General features: G+C 47.5%; 1 protein-coding gene across 1 annotated transcript; it reads right to left on the bottom strand.

Moving 5' to 3' along the window:
* Nucleotides 1-5,695: 5,695 nt before the first annotated feature.
* On the bottom strand, nucleotides 5,696-15,416 carry DCAF7 (DDB1 and CUL4 associated factor 7). Its single transcript, XM_079327962.1, has 7 exons — nucleotides 15,075-15,416; nucleotides 10,264-10,422; nucleotides 9,851-9,962; nucleotides 8,697-8,815; nucleotides 7,191-7,400; nucleotides 6,637-6,754; nucleotides 5,696-6,139 (listed from the first exon to the last, which is right to left on the bottom strand). Exons 1-7 carry the CDS (start codon nucleotides 15,210-15,212, stop codon nucleotides 5,967-5,969), a joined length of 1,029 nt encoding a protein of 342 aa, XP_079184088.1. The 5' UTR covers nucleotides 15,213-15,416; the 3' UTR covers nucleotides 5,696-5,966.
* Between the last annotated feature and the right edge of the window lie 1,410 nt (nucleotides 15,417-16,826).

Below are 16,826 nucleotides of genomic sequence, written 5' to 3' on the forward strand. Positions count from 1 at the left end.
AGCACTGGAAAACATGAGCAGAACCAACACTGGAATACAGGGACCCCACAGCAGGTTTTTAAGAAAACAAATATTTAATGTACAGCTGCATTAACCATTCTGTTGGAGTTCTGTTGTGACTGGGTTCCCAATAATGTCATTATCTGGGGATAGTTGCAATTTCAGAGTAGGTGGAATTATGAAATCTGTCTGGGTATCTGTAGGATGAGGGATCAATATTCTTTCCCAGCTTTGCAGCAAACTCCACACAGAAGAAATGAAGTTCTCTTGTAGCTCCCTGCTCCCCCCAGGTTTTCACTCATCACACAGTCAACTGCAGTCAATTTACAAAGGTTCCATTTTTATTACAAAGTATGAAAGGCTGAAAATACTGTACCTAATACACAGGAGGCCCAAACTTAGAAAGAAGGTTAAAAAATCTGAATAAAACTACATAGGAAGCAGGAAATAGCATAAAAGGATGCAACATTCCACTTTCAAGCGAGTTCAGAAAATTGCCTTAAAATTTACAGTTTCAACAATATGGTTCCATGACTCAGGTGTTAAAATCCATTGTAACAAACCCTTTTGTATTTTCTCCATAAAAATAAAGGAATATAGGGACACTGCAGTTATCCATGTCAACAATACTTGTCTGTTGAACAGCAGGATACTGGGATTCCTCTAGGACAGAATAGTAGTGAAGTTGCAGGTGGAGAAAAGGACAGGAGTAAAATTACTATTGCTTTAACATACCCTAGTGAGAACAAGGAATCTCATATGGATGTTTGTACAATCATGCTACAAAGATTACACCTTCAGGAAATTACCACAACAGGACTGTCAATGGGAAGAGCAGAAGGGAACACACACCTAAAAGGAGAATCTCCTACTCAGCTACTGGTAACAAAAATGTTTGGGTGCAATGGATTTAAATTACATTTCACACTGCTAGCAACCCAAGGGTTAAAAAAGGGTCATTTTTAAATAGTAGATTTCATAATTCCTATTTCCCAAGTTGTCAGAAAGAGCAACACACCTTTTTCCACCTGTCCTGCTCTGGCTCTTTCCTTTCTGCCTTGCTGAGATCCCCCAGACTCTCCCTCAGCACCAAGAGGGGGCTGGAATTGCACATGGAAAGCAAACTCGAGGGATGGAGCTGGACCATGGATTTACAGCTGCACATGGCCACAATATTTTAACAGGAAATAGCTCTTTTTTCTTCATCTTGTTAGATTTCCTGAAAAGAAACAAACTTGATGGAAGCCACTGAGATGATTTTAATTATTTTTATGACTATGGAACGTCTCACTTGATGCTGAGTGTCAGAGGCTGCACAAAAGGTCACTGAGGTCCTTGGCAGACACACTTGTCATCTGCAAGAGGCAGCAGCAACTCTCTCCAGTGCCTTTGCATCTGGTGTGTGCCATGAATCACCAGATGAGCCTTCAGTGACTGGGATTCAGCTGCATTCTTAATTACTGCTCTTTTTACTGCTGGTGAAAGGTGCTGATTGGAAGTTCTGGAGATCTCTTCCAGAAAACTGAGTCAGGGGCACTGTAAACTCTCCTCAATACCCTCAGGAATGAAACACTTCTGACTCTTCTGGGGTGAGCAGGGGAAGCACAGCTGCATCACAAAGTGCTCTTCAAGTGCCACATACAATTAGAGAACAGCAATACAGGCTTCCTCTGCAGTACTGCTCAGAGTAGAGGGCAGGAAACAGTGTTGGAGGGGTTTGTGTTACCTGGCAGGACACCAGTGTGCATTTGGGGTGGTGGAAACACTGACAGTCAGGAAAGTCACCCTTGGGAGCTTTGGTGGGAGTGAGCCATGCAGGCTGTGAGCCCAGAGCTCAGCCCTGCTGCTCCAGAGGGGCTGCAAGGAGAGCCAACAGCAGCCACAAGCTGCCACTGCTGTGCTCCCATGCTCTACAGCAGCAGCTGCAGCTCTTCTCTCACTATTCCAGCTCCCCAAAGAACGTGGGCACAGCCCACACCAGGAACCCAGCACTGCCAGCACCACCTTCTGTTGTTAAAGAAGAGGATCCCAAACACCTCTAAAGCTCCTAAACAAAAAGGGTTTTGATCTGACACAGTGTCAGATCCAGTTTAACATTTACAGCCTTGTCAAGTGCTTCTACTTTTGGCTTTCAGTAAAAACAAGTGAGGCTCCACTACATCCCCAGTTCAGGATTTTGGTGCTGGTCCTTATTTAACAGTTCCTACACATCCCAGACAGGTGCCTACCCTACAAGGGCTGAGGGAAAGATGACTCTCCTCCTAATCTTACCAAAAATATACTTGTTAAAGTGCCATCTGCAAGAGAACAAAACTCAGCTCATTTCCACTGACAACAGGCAGGAGAACATCTGTGAACTCTGTGCCAGACTCCCCCCTCACCTGCTCTGGCAGGCTGTGATCTGCACTTGAGACTGAGGCAGCTTCTCCCTGCACCACGAGGCAAAACCAGAGCTTTTTACTATTATCCAGAACATTCAGTGGAGTAATTACTGCAAAGTTTTGAAAGGATCATTAACTTTGACTTATGAGAGGCAATGCTTCTCCAGTTAAACACATTTCAAGGTTCCATATGAAACAACCTGGTTCAGCAGTCTCCTTTCCTATTTTTTGAAACCATTGTGGGTTTTTTTTTCTAAACAGATTGTCAAAGCACTCCAATCCTTGCCTTTTAAATCCCTGCACACAATTCCCATAGATACAAGCTACCACACCCCTCTCATTTAGACAGTTCACAGAGCTGGCACACTACACACTAATTCAACATTCAACTCGTTAATGGGAAGTTCTCACCTCACTAACAAGTTTTACATCATCAACATCTCCTCGCTGAGAGCCAGCAGGCTGCCCACATAATAGCAGGAATCTCTGGAAAGCTTGGTTTGAACACAACACAACAACCAAACACTAGTTTAGTCTCTTGAATTCATCAACTGGAGAAGTGATACAGAACTCCTGCATTAAGCATTTCTGTCCCAGGATCAGCAGCACACACTTTGCTGCTTTGCTCACCTCACCTGGGCTTGCTCTTCCCTTAAAGTCACTTTCTACTCAAAAACTCTGAGGTATTTGCAAGTTGTTCTGCATCCTCTGCTCGTGCAGTAATCACCAAATAACGGAAATTGAATATCCAAGTATTTCTTTTCATGAACTTTGGGGACAAATAATGCTCATGGGGGCTCCACACCCCAGCAAACAATGTCAGGCAGGGGAAATGTGAATTTGCAGGCTCCAGTGACAATTTTATCTTGCAGATGAAGCCCACCCACCAAGCAGAGCAGTCCCTTCCCTCCACTGGGGCAGCAGCTGCTGCCAAAAGAGCACCAAGGTCTTTCCCTTCCTTGTCTACACAGAAGTGCCATTTGCACTACAGAATGTCTCACCCATGAGGATTTTCATGTCTTTTCACTCATTAACCTTTCAAGTGACATATTTGAGGTTATTTTAAGCATCATTTCCCTGTGCCAAAACAGTCTCTACTAATTTCAAATGCAATTTCATGTGAAGAATGACAATGGATTATGCCCAAAGCAGTATGCTGTAGATCCAGAAGGTATCCCAACTGGCTAAAAAACCAGGATATAGGCTTTATTTAGAATCCACTGGAGCCTCCAAGATTCCTTCACTTGCCTTTGATGCCTTTGGAATAATTCCACAAATAGACTCCCATCAGTTTCATGGATGGAAGAACTGACACTGGCTCCTCTCAGGATTGTTTTCCAACAATCCAGAATCTGCCTGGCTATTCAGACACAAGCTCCCTTTCAGAATCTCAGCATCCATCTTCAACTTGTGCCACCTGTGCAGGGGCAAACCTTGAAGCAAAAAGAGGACATTTTGCCAGCCATTTGTAATTGAACAGAGCATGACAAGCCTGTGAATATTTCAGATGGCTCCTAAAGCTGTGAATGCCATTAGCTGCTAAGAAAGCCCCAATTTTCACTTCCTTCTACCTAAGTTTTTTTCCAGTTTCAGACAAAGTGCTATTGCAAGAAGTGGTAACTAATTGTTTGGCTAACACTGCTCTGACATCTAGCTAAAACCTGTCTGTGCAACACACCACTCTCAGTACTGCTGCTTGTAAGGAAAAAATGACCTTCAAGTCAAATGAAGCTTTGTCAGAAATCTCACAACTGAACACAGAGTGTCACTGACAAAACATCAGCTTGAACAGTGTGAGTCTCTTGTTCTCTGCTACCAACAGGAGTGATGGGACACAGCTGTCACTAATGAGATCCTATCAGATCCTGAGCTCCATGGTGAGAAGCAGCCTGCAGAAGAGTATTTCTCCACATGCACAATGACAAAACTTTGCAGATTCTGTTCTGTGTTTGACAATGTCAGCTTCACTGTTGCACAGCATTTGCTTTCCCAACTTGCCTTTCCTGCATAAACTGACAAGATGCAACTTTGCCAGTGTCCTACTATTTATAATCAGCCTCCAGTTGCAGGTGAACACTCATTGCAAGAATGTTGATGGTTTCTGACATTTCCATGGGAACTGGGCTGCACACCCTTCCAGAGCAGCTCTGGCTGTCATGTCCTCACTGGAGCACTGCAGAGCCCTCAGCACAGGACCCATCTCAGTGGAAGACTTTGACAAACATTTTTATCTTGCCTAATCCACTCAGCTTTCATTGAGCAGCATTACTGTGGACTGATCCACTATTCCAAACAGAAGCCCTGTGGCACATCCCCCAAATCAGGAGGATGACAAATGCCAAACCTTGGCCTCAATGGCACCTTCTAAATCCACTTTTGAGCATCACATTAGGGAGTAATTTCTCCTAAAGAACAGCTTTCCTTTGGATAGCAGACCAGCTTTCCTGACTTGTCTCATTCATTCCCCAAGACTTGGCAGTACAAAGCAAATGCACTTCACAAAAAGATTGCTTTGCACTCCCTTCTAGACCTCCCAGGAAGACAGGCCAAACACAACCTCCCAAGTACATCCTAAGCACAAAATCTTGCTCATATTATTTGCCCATCAAGCAAGCTACAAAGTGTGAAACCATTTTATTTAGATTTAGATAAGGAAAGTCTTGGAGGGGAAATCATTTCATTGAATTGCCAATCTCAAGTCCATTACAAGTACAATTTTTCAGGAGCTGTTACCTCCTGGGAATTTGCTCACATCATTCATGGATCTTCCCTCCCCACCTATCACCTTGCTAACACCACTGCAGGACACACACAGCCTCAGCCAGAAGTTAAAAATAAGACCTACCATGGTAACAACTGCCTTGAGCATCAGAAAAGTGTCAAGAAATTGTGCAACAAGTACTTGTACTTCACAGCACCAGCAAATTCTGCCCAGGTCACCAGATGGAGGGAGCCAAGGCAACAGTTAATTCACTGCCAGGGAGCCTGCAGGGTTACTGTGGTCTGTGCCCATGAACAGCTCCTGCTTTGGACATACAGAAGTGGATCACATATCAAAAGTAAGAATTTGGGAGAAAAACCTTACTCAATAGAAAGTTAGCCCAATATATAAAAAACATACAAACGTTTAAACAGTTTAGAGGCAGCAACAGCAGGAATGAGAAAGATTCCTGCCAAGGTGGCTGTTAACATCATTGTCTTTTCCCCCCACCTTGTTTTGCACCTGCATCTATTAAACTGGTGGATGTGCTGCCTCAGCTGGCTGACAAACACACAGACATATGCAGCAACTCAAAAGCCTGCAAGCTTATTAATACAGTCAACAAACAAATATACAGAACTTTTACTGAGGGAAAAAGAATTTCACAAGAAAACCAGAACCCAGAAGGTCCAAGAGGCTCAGCACGTCTCTGCATTTTAGAGTCTTGAGAGACAGGAGACCCCTGCCATCCATTCTTGTAACAGTTTCTTGTAAGAGTAGATGCAAAGCAACAACAGATACTGGCCACTTGACTGGTGGTGCTCTTACTTTAGAGGGGAGGGGGAGTGACACAGCCCTGCCTGGCTGTGCATCAAGCAGCACAGTTAGACTCTGAGGATCTCCAGGCAGTTGTTGTAGCAGATGGCTATCCAGTCTGGCTGGGTGGATGCCCACTGTACATTGTTGATCTCTCCCTCAGCTGTGTAGGCCAGGATGGGATCCTCAATGGCACGAGGCATCTGCTGGATGTCCCAGATGAGAGCCTGGTGATCATCCGCTGCACAGACAGGACATGCAAGGAATCAGAGTGAGACAGGATCTGCAGATGTGCCTGCTACAGCCCATGGCCTGAGGAGACAGGCAAGATATGGCTGCTCCTGTCCTGATCTGTATTTAAGTCAGATACAGCAACACAATTATCTCCAGCAAAATCAACTTGGATCATTATACATTATCCAAGACAGAGCTGATAAACAAATGACTAGTGGAACTCATAACAGTAGAAAACATTTAAGAACTGAATTGCTAAAAAGCTAAGGAACATTAAAATAACAGCAGTTTAGCCAGAGCTGATGCTCACCACTTTCCACACAAACTCTAGTACCTGTCTATTTTAACTACTTCTGTAACATTTTAGGAAAGTCAGTAATAAAGGGCTTCTAAATCACAAGACTTCTTTAGCAAAAGGCAGGCAGACAACTGCATAAACTTGGGGATGAAGAGGATTTTGCCAATGCAGTTAAAGACTGAGATTGCCCTGAAGGTCACACTCACCTGCTGTACAGATGTGGCAGGAAGAGTGGGGTGCCCAGGCAATCCCATTGACACATGCTCTGTGGTTGTTTAACCTGGCCACAGGGGTGCAGGGAACTCTGACATCCAGAATCACAACCTTCACAAACAAAAACCAGCTACGTTAATAAATCACATTTGTAAAAATTAATTTATTCAAAATACAAACTATTTTGAGGTAAGGCTACAAACATGGCTGTTTCCTAAAGGATGTGGGTGGCAGCAAGCCTTGTTCCTAAAGAACAGCTTCCAGTTGTTCATTGTGTTGTGTGTCTCAAAAGAAGTCAGACTTCACAGGGGGCTTGTGAGCCAGGCCACAGTGGCAAATTGTGCTTCCCTGAAGCAGCCTTGCTAAAAACTAATATGGGCTGGCAAATGGCAAGGTGACTAAAACACCTGCAGTTAGGATTTATGTGAAGATAATGCCCAAGTCACTTCTTTAACTCCTTAGTGACAGTGCCCCTTCCCCCAAACTCCTGGGTACGAACCAGCACCAAGCCACCTCCCCCGGAGAGCAGCAGGAGCTGCTGCCTCACCTCCATGCCATCCATGGCCATGGTGGCCAGGTAGTTGGGGTCCTGCTTGTTCCAGCAGAGGCGCAGCAGGGGGTGGTGCTGGGGGTCCTCGTAGATGATGGTGCTGTGCTCCAGGTGCCGCAGGTCGAACATGCGCACCGAACCGTCCGCGCCCACCGACGCAAACATGTCCCGGCCGCCGCCCGCGCGGCTGAAGGCGATGTCGTACACCTGGGGAGCAGGGCAGGGTGGGCTGGGCTGGGCTGGGCTGGGCTGGGCTGGGCTGAGCTGGGACAGCCCCAGAGAGCACAGCTGGGCAGGGCTGGGCTGGGCAGGGCTGGGCTGGGCAGGGCTGGGCTGGGCAGGGCTGGGCTGGGCTGGGCAGGGCAGGGCAGGGCTGGGCAGGGCTGGGCAGGGCTGGGCAGGGCTGGGCTGGGCTGGGCTGGGCTGGGCAGGGTGGGCTGGGCTGGGCTGGGCTGGGCAGGGCAGGGCAGGGCAGGGCAGGGCAGGGCAGGGCTGGGCAGGGCTGGGCAGGGCTGGGCAGGGCTGGGCAGGGCTGGGCTGGGACAGCCCCAGAGAGCACAGCTGGGCAGGGCAGGGCAGGGCAGGGCAGGGCTGGGCAGGGCTGGGCAGGGCTGGGCAGGGCTGGGCAGGGACAGCTCCAGAGAGCACAGCTGGGCAGGGCAGGGCAGGGCTGGGCAGGGCAGGGCAGGGCAGGGCTGGGCAGGGCTGGGCTGGGCAGGGCTGGGCTGGGCAGGGCTGGGCTGGGCAGGGCTCGGCTGGGCTGGGACAGCCCAGAGAGCACAGCAGGGACAGCCCCAGACAGCACTGCTCAGTTCAGCTCGGCACTGCCCAGCACATCTCAGCTCAGCTCAGCTCAGCTGGGCACAGCTCAGTTCAGCTCAGCTCAGCTGGGCAGGGACAGCCCCAGATAGCACAGCTCAGCTCAGCTCAGCCTGGCACAGCTCAGCTCAGCTAGGCCTGGCACAGCTCAGCTCAGCTGGGCAGCACAGGCAGGGACAGCCTCTCAAACACCTCCTTCTCCCTGCAAACTGCTCATTACACTTGCCAAAATGAAGAAATGCATGCTTGTGTAATTGCAGTATCACTCATTGAAGCTAAAACCTATCCATTTCCTAGACTTGGGTTTTTTTACATTAGTTGTTGAAAAGTTAAATGTTAAAATCAAAGAATTTTACAAGCCCTATACTGCCTTTGATATGAAGTTGATTTCAAGTCTAATTTGATGTTTTACCTAATTTTTCTACAATATTCCGGAGCACAATCTGTTAAAACAAGCATGTTCTTGAGTCAAGAGTCTATGCTGAGTTAAAAGAATTGTTTTGATAGCCAACAGTATTTAGGTACTCAAAGCTGTACATAATATTAGAAGAACTGTATACAAACTTACATAAATTATCTGAGTTATGAAATTGTTCAAGAAAAGAAAGAAGGAAATGGAAAAGTTGTCTTCCTTTTCCACTGCTTTAAAAAGATGCAATGTAAGCAATCAAAACCCCCCATCACCTCTTTGTCATGTGCAATAAGCTGGGTCTTCACGTGGCCAGACACCAAATTTACTCTTCCCAGAACCTGTCCTGTCTCCAGACCCCAAATAGTGCAGGTTGTGTCAATACTAGAGGTACCTGAAAGAAAACCACTTCCATTAGTAAAATTAATATTGTCACAAATGATTTAACCACTTTCTGGGTTAATGTAACATCCCCAAATACCTACAGATCAAAATAGCCACGAGGACAGCATAGAACTAAAATCAAGAATGTCAAACAGCCAGCAGTCTTCCATGCATTTAAATGACCCAAACCTTTCAGCTGCAGAAATAGCTTTCCACACAGGAATAAAGTGCAAATAGCTCATGTCTGCTTCAATCTGTTCAGAAGCCTGATGTAACTCTGAGATCAACTTTCCCATCCTCTACGTCTCTTGTGCTGCCAAACCCCAAATTCAATCAGTGTTTTGATGGCGTGTTATTATTAATTGATTGCTGCTGTGGGCTGAAGGTGGGGTTAGCAGTAAAGCTCTTAAGAGATGAGACATGTAACACACAAAAAATAAATCATGTAGTAAATAATTACTATGACATATTATCACTGTTAATCTCTGAGCAAATCCCCCTGACAGAAATGGCTGTTCCCTTCTGGGAAACAAACCTCTGCATCAGTCACCCTGGATTCACAATTTGTCCCTTAGGCTATAATTAAACCTTAAGCATTCAGCCCCCTCCTCCAACTGAATTAAGGACTCTTGGCTCTCCTCCTGCTGCTGAAATGGCTTCACAAAACACACAGCTCAGTGCAGAGTTTCTGTGCACTCCAGAACACTCTGAAATAAGTCACAGAGCTGATGCCCATCCTTACTCAGCACTGCAATAACAACTCACCAGCCCTGAGGGCCAAGATTCCCCTCCCCAGCTGTCCCTAGCCCAACCTGAGTGACCCATTCTGCACTGCACAGGGCAGCTCCCAATGAAAGGAGTCTCCATGAGAGCACTGTTTTTATTCTTTTCATGTAAAACAACAGCAGTTTCTATGATGCAGCTGCCTGTGGTTAATTATCAGATCAAGCAGTGGACATGCAATGACACAGCAGCAGTTACAGCCCAGACTCCATCAGACTAAATTCAGAAGTGTGCCAAAAACATAACATTTTGTCAGTCTCACCTAACAGGTAAGGATCCACTTCATTCCAGTCAAATGATGTCAGTGGAGCACAGAAATCTGAGTTCTTGTTGTTGTTCAGCAAACACTCCAGCCGGGTCTCAGTTTCACCCACCTGAAGAGAAAATGAAACATCTGACTTAAAAAGCAACATCACCCAACTGGTTCCACTGGCACAAAACATCAGCAGTTAATCCCAGGTTTCTTCCCTCTCAGCTTTACATCCTAAAGCTCTGGAAAATACAGCCCCCAACTCCATTAAATAAGCTGATTAAAATGGCAATTGCCATGATAATTCTGCTTCTCTTATTGTCTTCATATAGTCACATAATTGCAGTGAAGAAAATCTTGAGTGAAAAAGAGATCACTGTGTAACACAACCCATGTCCTGGTTCATCTTTTGCTGATTTACTCACTCTCCACACTCTCAGGTAGTCACCACTGGTGGCCAGCAGGTCTGGGTACACTCCCTTGGTGTCTGGGATCCACATCAGCTTCGTGGTGGGATATGGGTGATCAAAGGTGTTCCTGCAAATGAACTCTGAGCTCTCTTCATCCAAACCAACAAGCTGCACCTGTGAGAATCCACATTTAACAGAAAGCATTTTGTCAGAATACTAATTCCTAATGACAGCATTAAGATTGAGTGTGTTTCAGGACATTTTCTGTCACCTCAAGGACAACACAAAGGGATCATCACGTCAATGAAATGAGAAATCCTTAAAGTGCTGCTGGGGAGTATAAGTAAAGAGAAGTATCCATAATCACCACAGGGCTTTGATTTGAAGAGATGATCCCCAATGAACTGAATGAAATCCAATCCTAAAGGATTAAAGACCACCCTTCTCTTTTCCACATTGCAAAGCCCCATTTAAATCACAGACTTCAACTGCACAAACATTATTCTAATTCATCCTTAACTGAACTGATGCTGACAATGTCATCTCCAGAGAGCAAAGCAAGCTGTAGTTTGTGCAATTAAAGCACATATTATGGAATTCTTGGCCATAACCTTGCAGACTGTGATGGATCATGTCAGGTAGCTGGCAAGCTTGTTCAGCACCACATGACTCAAAATGTTCTGTCACAAGTGCATGAAAAACTCAAATTAATCACATCAGAGAGGAAGAAAGTAAAACAGAATTCAAACTTATGAAAAAAAATATTGGGGAGCTAAAATGGTTACATAAATATTCAGATGTTTTGTGTGAACAGACCAAGAAAGCAGGTCTGCTGAAAAATTCTAGGTAACTGAGCTCCAAATTAGAATTTTTGCACAGTGTGTTTAACCTGCAGTGATCAGAGGACCCAAACAGAGTGAAAATCCCCCTGTGAAATGCTGCTCAAACACAAACATCATGGGGACCACTCACTACAACCAGTCTGTAAGCTGCTCACAGCAGGAACTTCCCAGCACTTCCCACAGCACCTTCCTCCTGGGAATAGCAGCTTAATGCACTTTTTCTAAGATATTTATCTGAAAGAATCCTAAATTTATGCTTATCCTGGTATAAGCAATTTGTCTAACAAACTACACGTTTCAGCTAGAAGGGAAATCTATCATATTTTTCCCCCATAAGAGAAAACCAACAAATGCTTCAATGGATCTTAAAATATAATTAATCTGCAGTTTTATGCAGATTTAGAGATTCTCTTAAACACCAACCTTGCCCTGCCCCCTACAATGAGAAGCTTCTTCCTTTCCATCCCATAACAAACACTAAAAGATGCAGCCAAGTATGTTCCCAAAAACTGAAATACAGCCTTGTCTTGCCCTCTCTTTATTATAACTACTCCTGATTGTCCTTCACACCCTTGTATAAATCAGTCAAAAATCTCCCAGACTTCTGAAGTGATTGACAAATAGCTTTCCAACTCCTTTAGGGATCAGAAACACTAAGCAGGTTTTACAAAGGAAGCAAATTGTCCTTGGTGATAGAAAATCTTGTGGCAAGGTTAGGATCAGAAGACAAATGACCTCTAATCATTTCTCCTTTGCTTATGCTGTTTTCCACTCAACATGACTGTATTAATCCTACACAAAGCAATCAACATCCTCATCACCAGCAGCAAATCTCAAACAGCAGAGGATCCCCTTCCACTGGTATTAATGGAAATATCCCTGCATATTCCCATTTAACCCTTCCCCAGACCTTAAACTGAAGCAATTCAGCAGCCCAGTATCTCTGAGATGTTTTTAGGTGCCTTTTGTGATGCTGACCCATGAGGGATTGCAATGACTGACTGCAATTTCCCAGTTCCCAAGAAGTTCAGGAAGCACCACCTCAGATTATTTAATTCTTCCAACCAGAGGAGGGCATCTGTCCTCCTGCAGCAGGGATTTGGTCAGGGAAGGTGTACAAGCTGAAATAAAGCTCACTGGGGTTCAAAGCAGCTCCAGTCTGTGCCACAGAGCCCACAGATGTGGTGGCTGGCAGGGTTAGAGGTGTCTGGGAATTGGGGATCACAGAAAATTTGGGTTTGGCAGCCCAGATGTTTGAGCTCCCCACAAAACAGAGGTGTAAACAGACAGCTCATGTAACCTGGAGTACTTCAGAGCTGGTAATTTCTACAGAAACAGAACATCAGAGACAAATGAGATAAAAATCTCCCACTTTTTCCCCTAATTCCCTCCCATTGAGCACTTCTGCAACAAACACTTGGGCATTGAGTCTTTTTAAAGAAACCCTAAACGAGTAATAAGGGAAAGTTATAGTCACTTATTTGGTTGGACTTTAAGCAAGCTACACTGTTCCAGACCATTTTTGTTAGAATGGAAGAAAACCAGTTATTTGGAACAAAATATTGCTATATCAGGAACAGAAATGTTACTGGGACCTTGTCAGAAACCTCTGAAGAGGAGAGTGCAAAGACTGAGACAAGGAGAAAGCCAAAATGAAAATCACTTTTCATTATCCTTTTAATTAGTGCCAACTGTACCTATGAGCGTGTTTTGATGACAGAAGCTGCAATATAAAACATCTCAACCATGAAGGACAAATTATATGCAGAAGGATAAAACTTCATACATACTCTGTAAAAAAATCTTGTATTTCTGTTAATTCCAGGAGTCAAGCTGCAAACCCCACTGCTCCAGGCCTGTATAATAGCATGGACTATTTAAATGGGAACTTCTGGTTTTCCCCTTTGTTCCTTTGGTTATACCATGTACAGGGACTGGAGCTGGAAGAGTTTATAACCAGTGTGCAGGCAGCAGTTTTAAAGCACCTTCTAAGAGTTTCCAATCTGGAGCATGAACCTATTCCCAGAATGTTTCACCACCCTCTAAAGGGCTCAGCAGAGCTGAGAGCCACAGTGAGGCCCCATTAAAGCAGTGCAGATGAAACACCACTCCCAGGAGTGTTCTGCTCCCCAAAGTAAAGGAAGCAACATCAATACTCTGAGCAATAACAACTCCTGCAATTAGCCCAGACAGCTCTCTGCACAAAAAGCACCAAACAAGAAAACAAAAATAGAAACAAATCACTCTGAAGTATCAGAGACACAACTAATGAAGGTTACATTTCACTGCATTGATTGTACAGGTTTAATTTTTAATCATACACCCTCTTTATTTCTACAGCAGCAGCCTCCAGACTTTTCTCATCCTCACACAATTAGTTTCCAGCTCCTTACACCACACAGACCTCACAGCACGTGGTGCTTGCACGGACTGAAATTGTTCCTGGAGCTCACAGGTCAAGAGAAGCTGGGTAATATTTACAGACAGTAATAATTGACATGGTCCTACACAATGTCTGTCTGCAACAACTGGGAGTGTGAAGCTCAGAAGAGAGGAGCTGGCTCAGTGGCTTTACACTGGAAACCTGACACACTGTAGGGGACAGCAACCCCAGGGAATGCTCCAAAATTAAAGAGCTATAGGCATCATAAATCTAGAGCCCCTTATTAACCAACTGTGCCACCTCTAAACAGCAACTGTTGGCAGATTTGCTCTTTTACCTTCTCAGAGCACGCACTACAAAAACATTTCCAAGCTGCTCTTTAAACACATTGGAAGTTTTCAGGCTCAGCCCTTCCTGTCCCCAGCAGCATTCCCAAAGCACAGACTCTCCAGGAGAAGGAGACAGCTCTCACACAGCCTCACACTGCCTGACCCACAACACCCTCAGCAAAGCTGAGCCTAGGGCTGCAAGGGCAGTGACATAACCAGAGAGGTGTCACCACTCCCTCGCACACAGCCCTTTCCAAACACCAACTCTCTGACAGAATTGTCCACAATCTTCATTAAACACCCTGACAAGGCTACATGGAATATAAACCAAGCCCTACTGGCAAACCTCCAGCTTCACAGAAACTTCAGAACGCTCTATAACTTCATACATCTCATCTCTCTTGTGTTTCCATGTAAATCATTACACCAGCCCTGCCCCTTGAAGGCTGTTCAGATGTGACTGCACACGTGTTCTGAGGGATGAACACACAGTTTTTATTACCAGGGTGACATTCTCCATTCCACTTTGCACGGAAACACTGAGGATATAATCTCATGCCTCATTACAGCCTTGCTCTCAGGGAAAAGCACTGAGGACTCTCTGAGAGTGGTTTATATACTTATGAACAAAGTTGTCACACAGGAGTGCTCCACAGCAAGAAAGTGCAATGAGAACAGCGCATTTCCAACAGTCTCAGACACCCTGTGTGTCAGAGAATCACAGAATTGCTGGGGTCGGAAGGGAACTTTTGAGATCATCCCCTTTCCAGGCAGGGTCACCTGGAGCAGGTGACACAGGAACACGTCCAGGTGAGTTGGGAATGTCACCAGTACGGGAGACTCCACAAGCTGCTTGACCAGTCCGTTCCTGTTCTCCACGGAAAGAAGTTCTTCCTCATATTGAGGCGGAACTTCTTTATATCTATACACACATATATGCACAAACTTCAGCCCTGGCCACGAACTTTCCTTTGCATTGACCAAAACCCAGATATGGCCAAGCCGCGGGGACCTTGTGTTAGTTCTACAGCAGCAGCATCCAGACCCATCTCACACTCACACCTTTAGTTTCCAGCTCTTTACACCACAGAGAGCTCCCAGCCCGCGGTATTAGCGACTGAAGTCACCACAATCGCTGTTCCCGAAGCTCGGAGAAGCCCTGCAGCAGCGTTATCCCCAAGGCAGCAGCAGCCAGGGCTCTTCCCAGCGCAGTGTCCGCTCAGCCCCGGGCCCGCCGGGCCAGCCCTGCCCTGCCCCGCTCCCTGTGCCCACCTTGTTGTTGTACTCCTCCACAAAGCTGCCCAGCGCCAGCCGGAACCGCTTGTCGGGCCGGACGCTCCAGTTCATGGCGTACACGGTCCAGGGCGCCTCATATTTGTAGATTTCCTTCCGCTTCCCGTGCAGCGACATGGCTGAGCCGGGGGAGCCCGCGGGGGCACGGCCGGAGCGAGCGGGGAGCCGGGGCGGGCCGGGGCGACCCCCGGGCCGGGGCGCGGAGCGGGCACGGCACGGCCCGGCCCCCGGGCGGCGGGCAGCGGCGAGGCTGGGCTCGGCTCTCGGGGCGGCGGGGGACGCTCGGTCGGCCCCCGGGGCGGCGGCGGGCGGCGGGGAGGCCCCGGCTCAGCCCCCGGTCCCGGCCCAGACCCGGCGGCGGCGGCGGCGCTGAGGCCGTTGGGGACTCGGCCTCTCACACAACGGGAACGGAAGCCACGCGGGGAGCCCCGCCCGCTGCGCGCGGCTTGGGTGCCTCGGCTGTCACTTAGAGCGCCGGCTGTCTATTGGGTAATCTGCCTGTGCCCGCGGCCCGCTTCCGTTTTCTATTGGTCCTTTTGCCCGTCACTCCAAACGGACGCTCGCGGTCTGGCTGGGTTAACCTACGGCTGCGCTTGGCTCCGCCCAGCAGGGCGGGCACGCTCGTTGTCGACTTTTTATTGGCTGGCTGGGGTCGCAGTGACTGGAGGCGGGACCTTGAGCCCTCATCGGTGATCGATTGGCTGGAAGTGATGTCAGTCACGCCAGCCCGAGGCGGGTGGGGCCACCTCAGGCTCTTGAGGTGCTGCGAGTTCGAGTCCCGCCTCGGCCGAGTGGCGGACGGGGCCGTGCTTGTGTGTAATTAACAGGAGGTGAATTATGGAAGCAGCACTGGCCCCTTACTGGGGTGCAGTTGGCTCCCTAGGGAGCTGCGTGCTGTGCCCGGGTCGGTGGAGAATCCCAGCCGTGCGCCTCAGGCAGCACTGTGCCCCTTGAGCCTGCTGCCTCAAGGACTCTGGCTCCGACCTCTGCCCGAGCTGTGTCTGTGGGATCATTTCTAACACGCAGCTGCCTGGGCTTCTAGAAAAGCTTTTCCGAATTACTGCAGAGCCTCAAGTGCATCGTTTTGGGAAGGGATTGCTCCGCAGGCTCCACCTTGGCCTGCCTGCATGTGGGCTCTGCCAGCCCCACACCAAGCACGGCCCTTCTGGGGGGAAGATACCCGCCATGAATTCACAGCCGTAACTCACATTAGGTGCCAAAAACATCTTTATTAGCAAAGTGTACACTAAAACTCCAGAGAAAGAGATGCTCACAGTTTGACTACTCTCAAAGGGAGCTCGATACATGACTTGAGCTGGCGGCCTAGGACTAGCACAGCATCTAGCCGAGCGGCGAGGCGGCGGCGCTGCGTGGGTTCGGCAGGAGGAAGCACCTATGGAACCTTTCTCGAAAGAGAGAAGCTGGGAGGGAGGGCTGGGCACGGGGTGGCTGGGGTTTCTCAGCTTTCTGGGATTGTGCTTTTGAGTTTTGTGCTTTATGCCCAGGCCGGTGACGAGGTGGATTTACCTGGGGAGTTGCGGGATGCGTGTTGGGGTTGGCAAGGCGTGATCAGCCTCGCTGGAGAAGTCAGTGCCCTGGGGCTCGTGCTGGAGCAGGCTGAGGTGGCAGGGGCTGTTGGCTCTTCACTTCTCTGTGGCAATCGAGTAGGACAAGCTTCTACCCACCCTTGTCCTGGGTGTGCCACCTGCAGTTTGCCCTGGACCACACTGT

Source organism: Erithacus rubecula, assembly GCF_903797595.1.
Source record: "Erithacus rubecula genome assembly, chromosome: 27".
Taxonomy (NCBI): domain Eukaryota; kingdom Metazoa; phylum Chordata; class Aves; order Passeriformes; family Muscicapidae; genus Erithacus; species Erithacus rubecula.

Coding starts and splice junctions, on each gene's coding strand:
- DCAF7 (XM_079327962.1), bottom strand. CDS start 15,212: ATGTCGCTGCACGGGAAGCGGAAGGAAATCTACAAATATGAGGCGCCC. Junction 10,423..15,074: donor TGGAGGAGTACAACAACAAG/GTGGGCACAGGG, acceptor GGATTCTCACAG/GTGCAGCTTGTTGGTTTGGA. Junction 6,755..7,190: donor TGGCCATGGATGGCATGGAG/GTGAGGCAGCAG, acceptor TTGTTTGTGAAG/GTTGTGATTCTGGATGTCAG.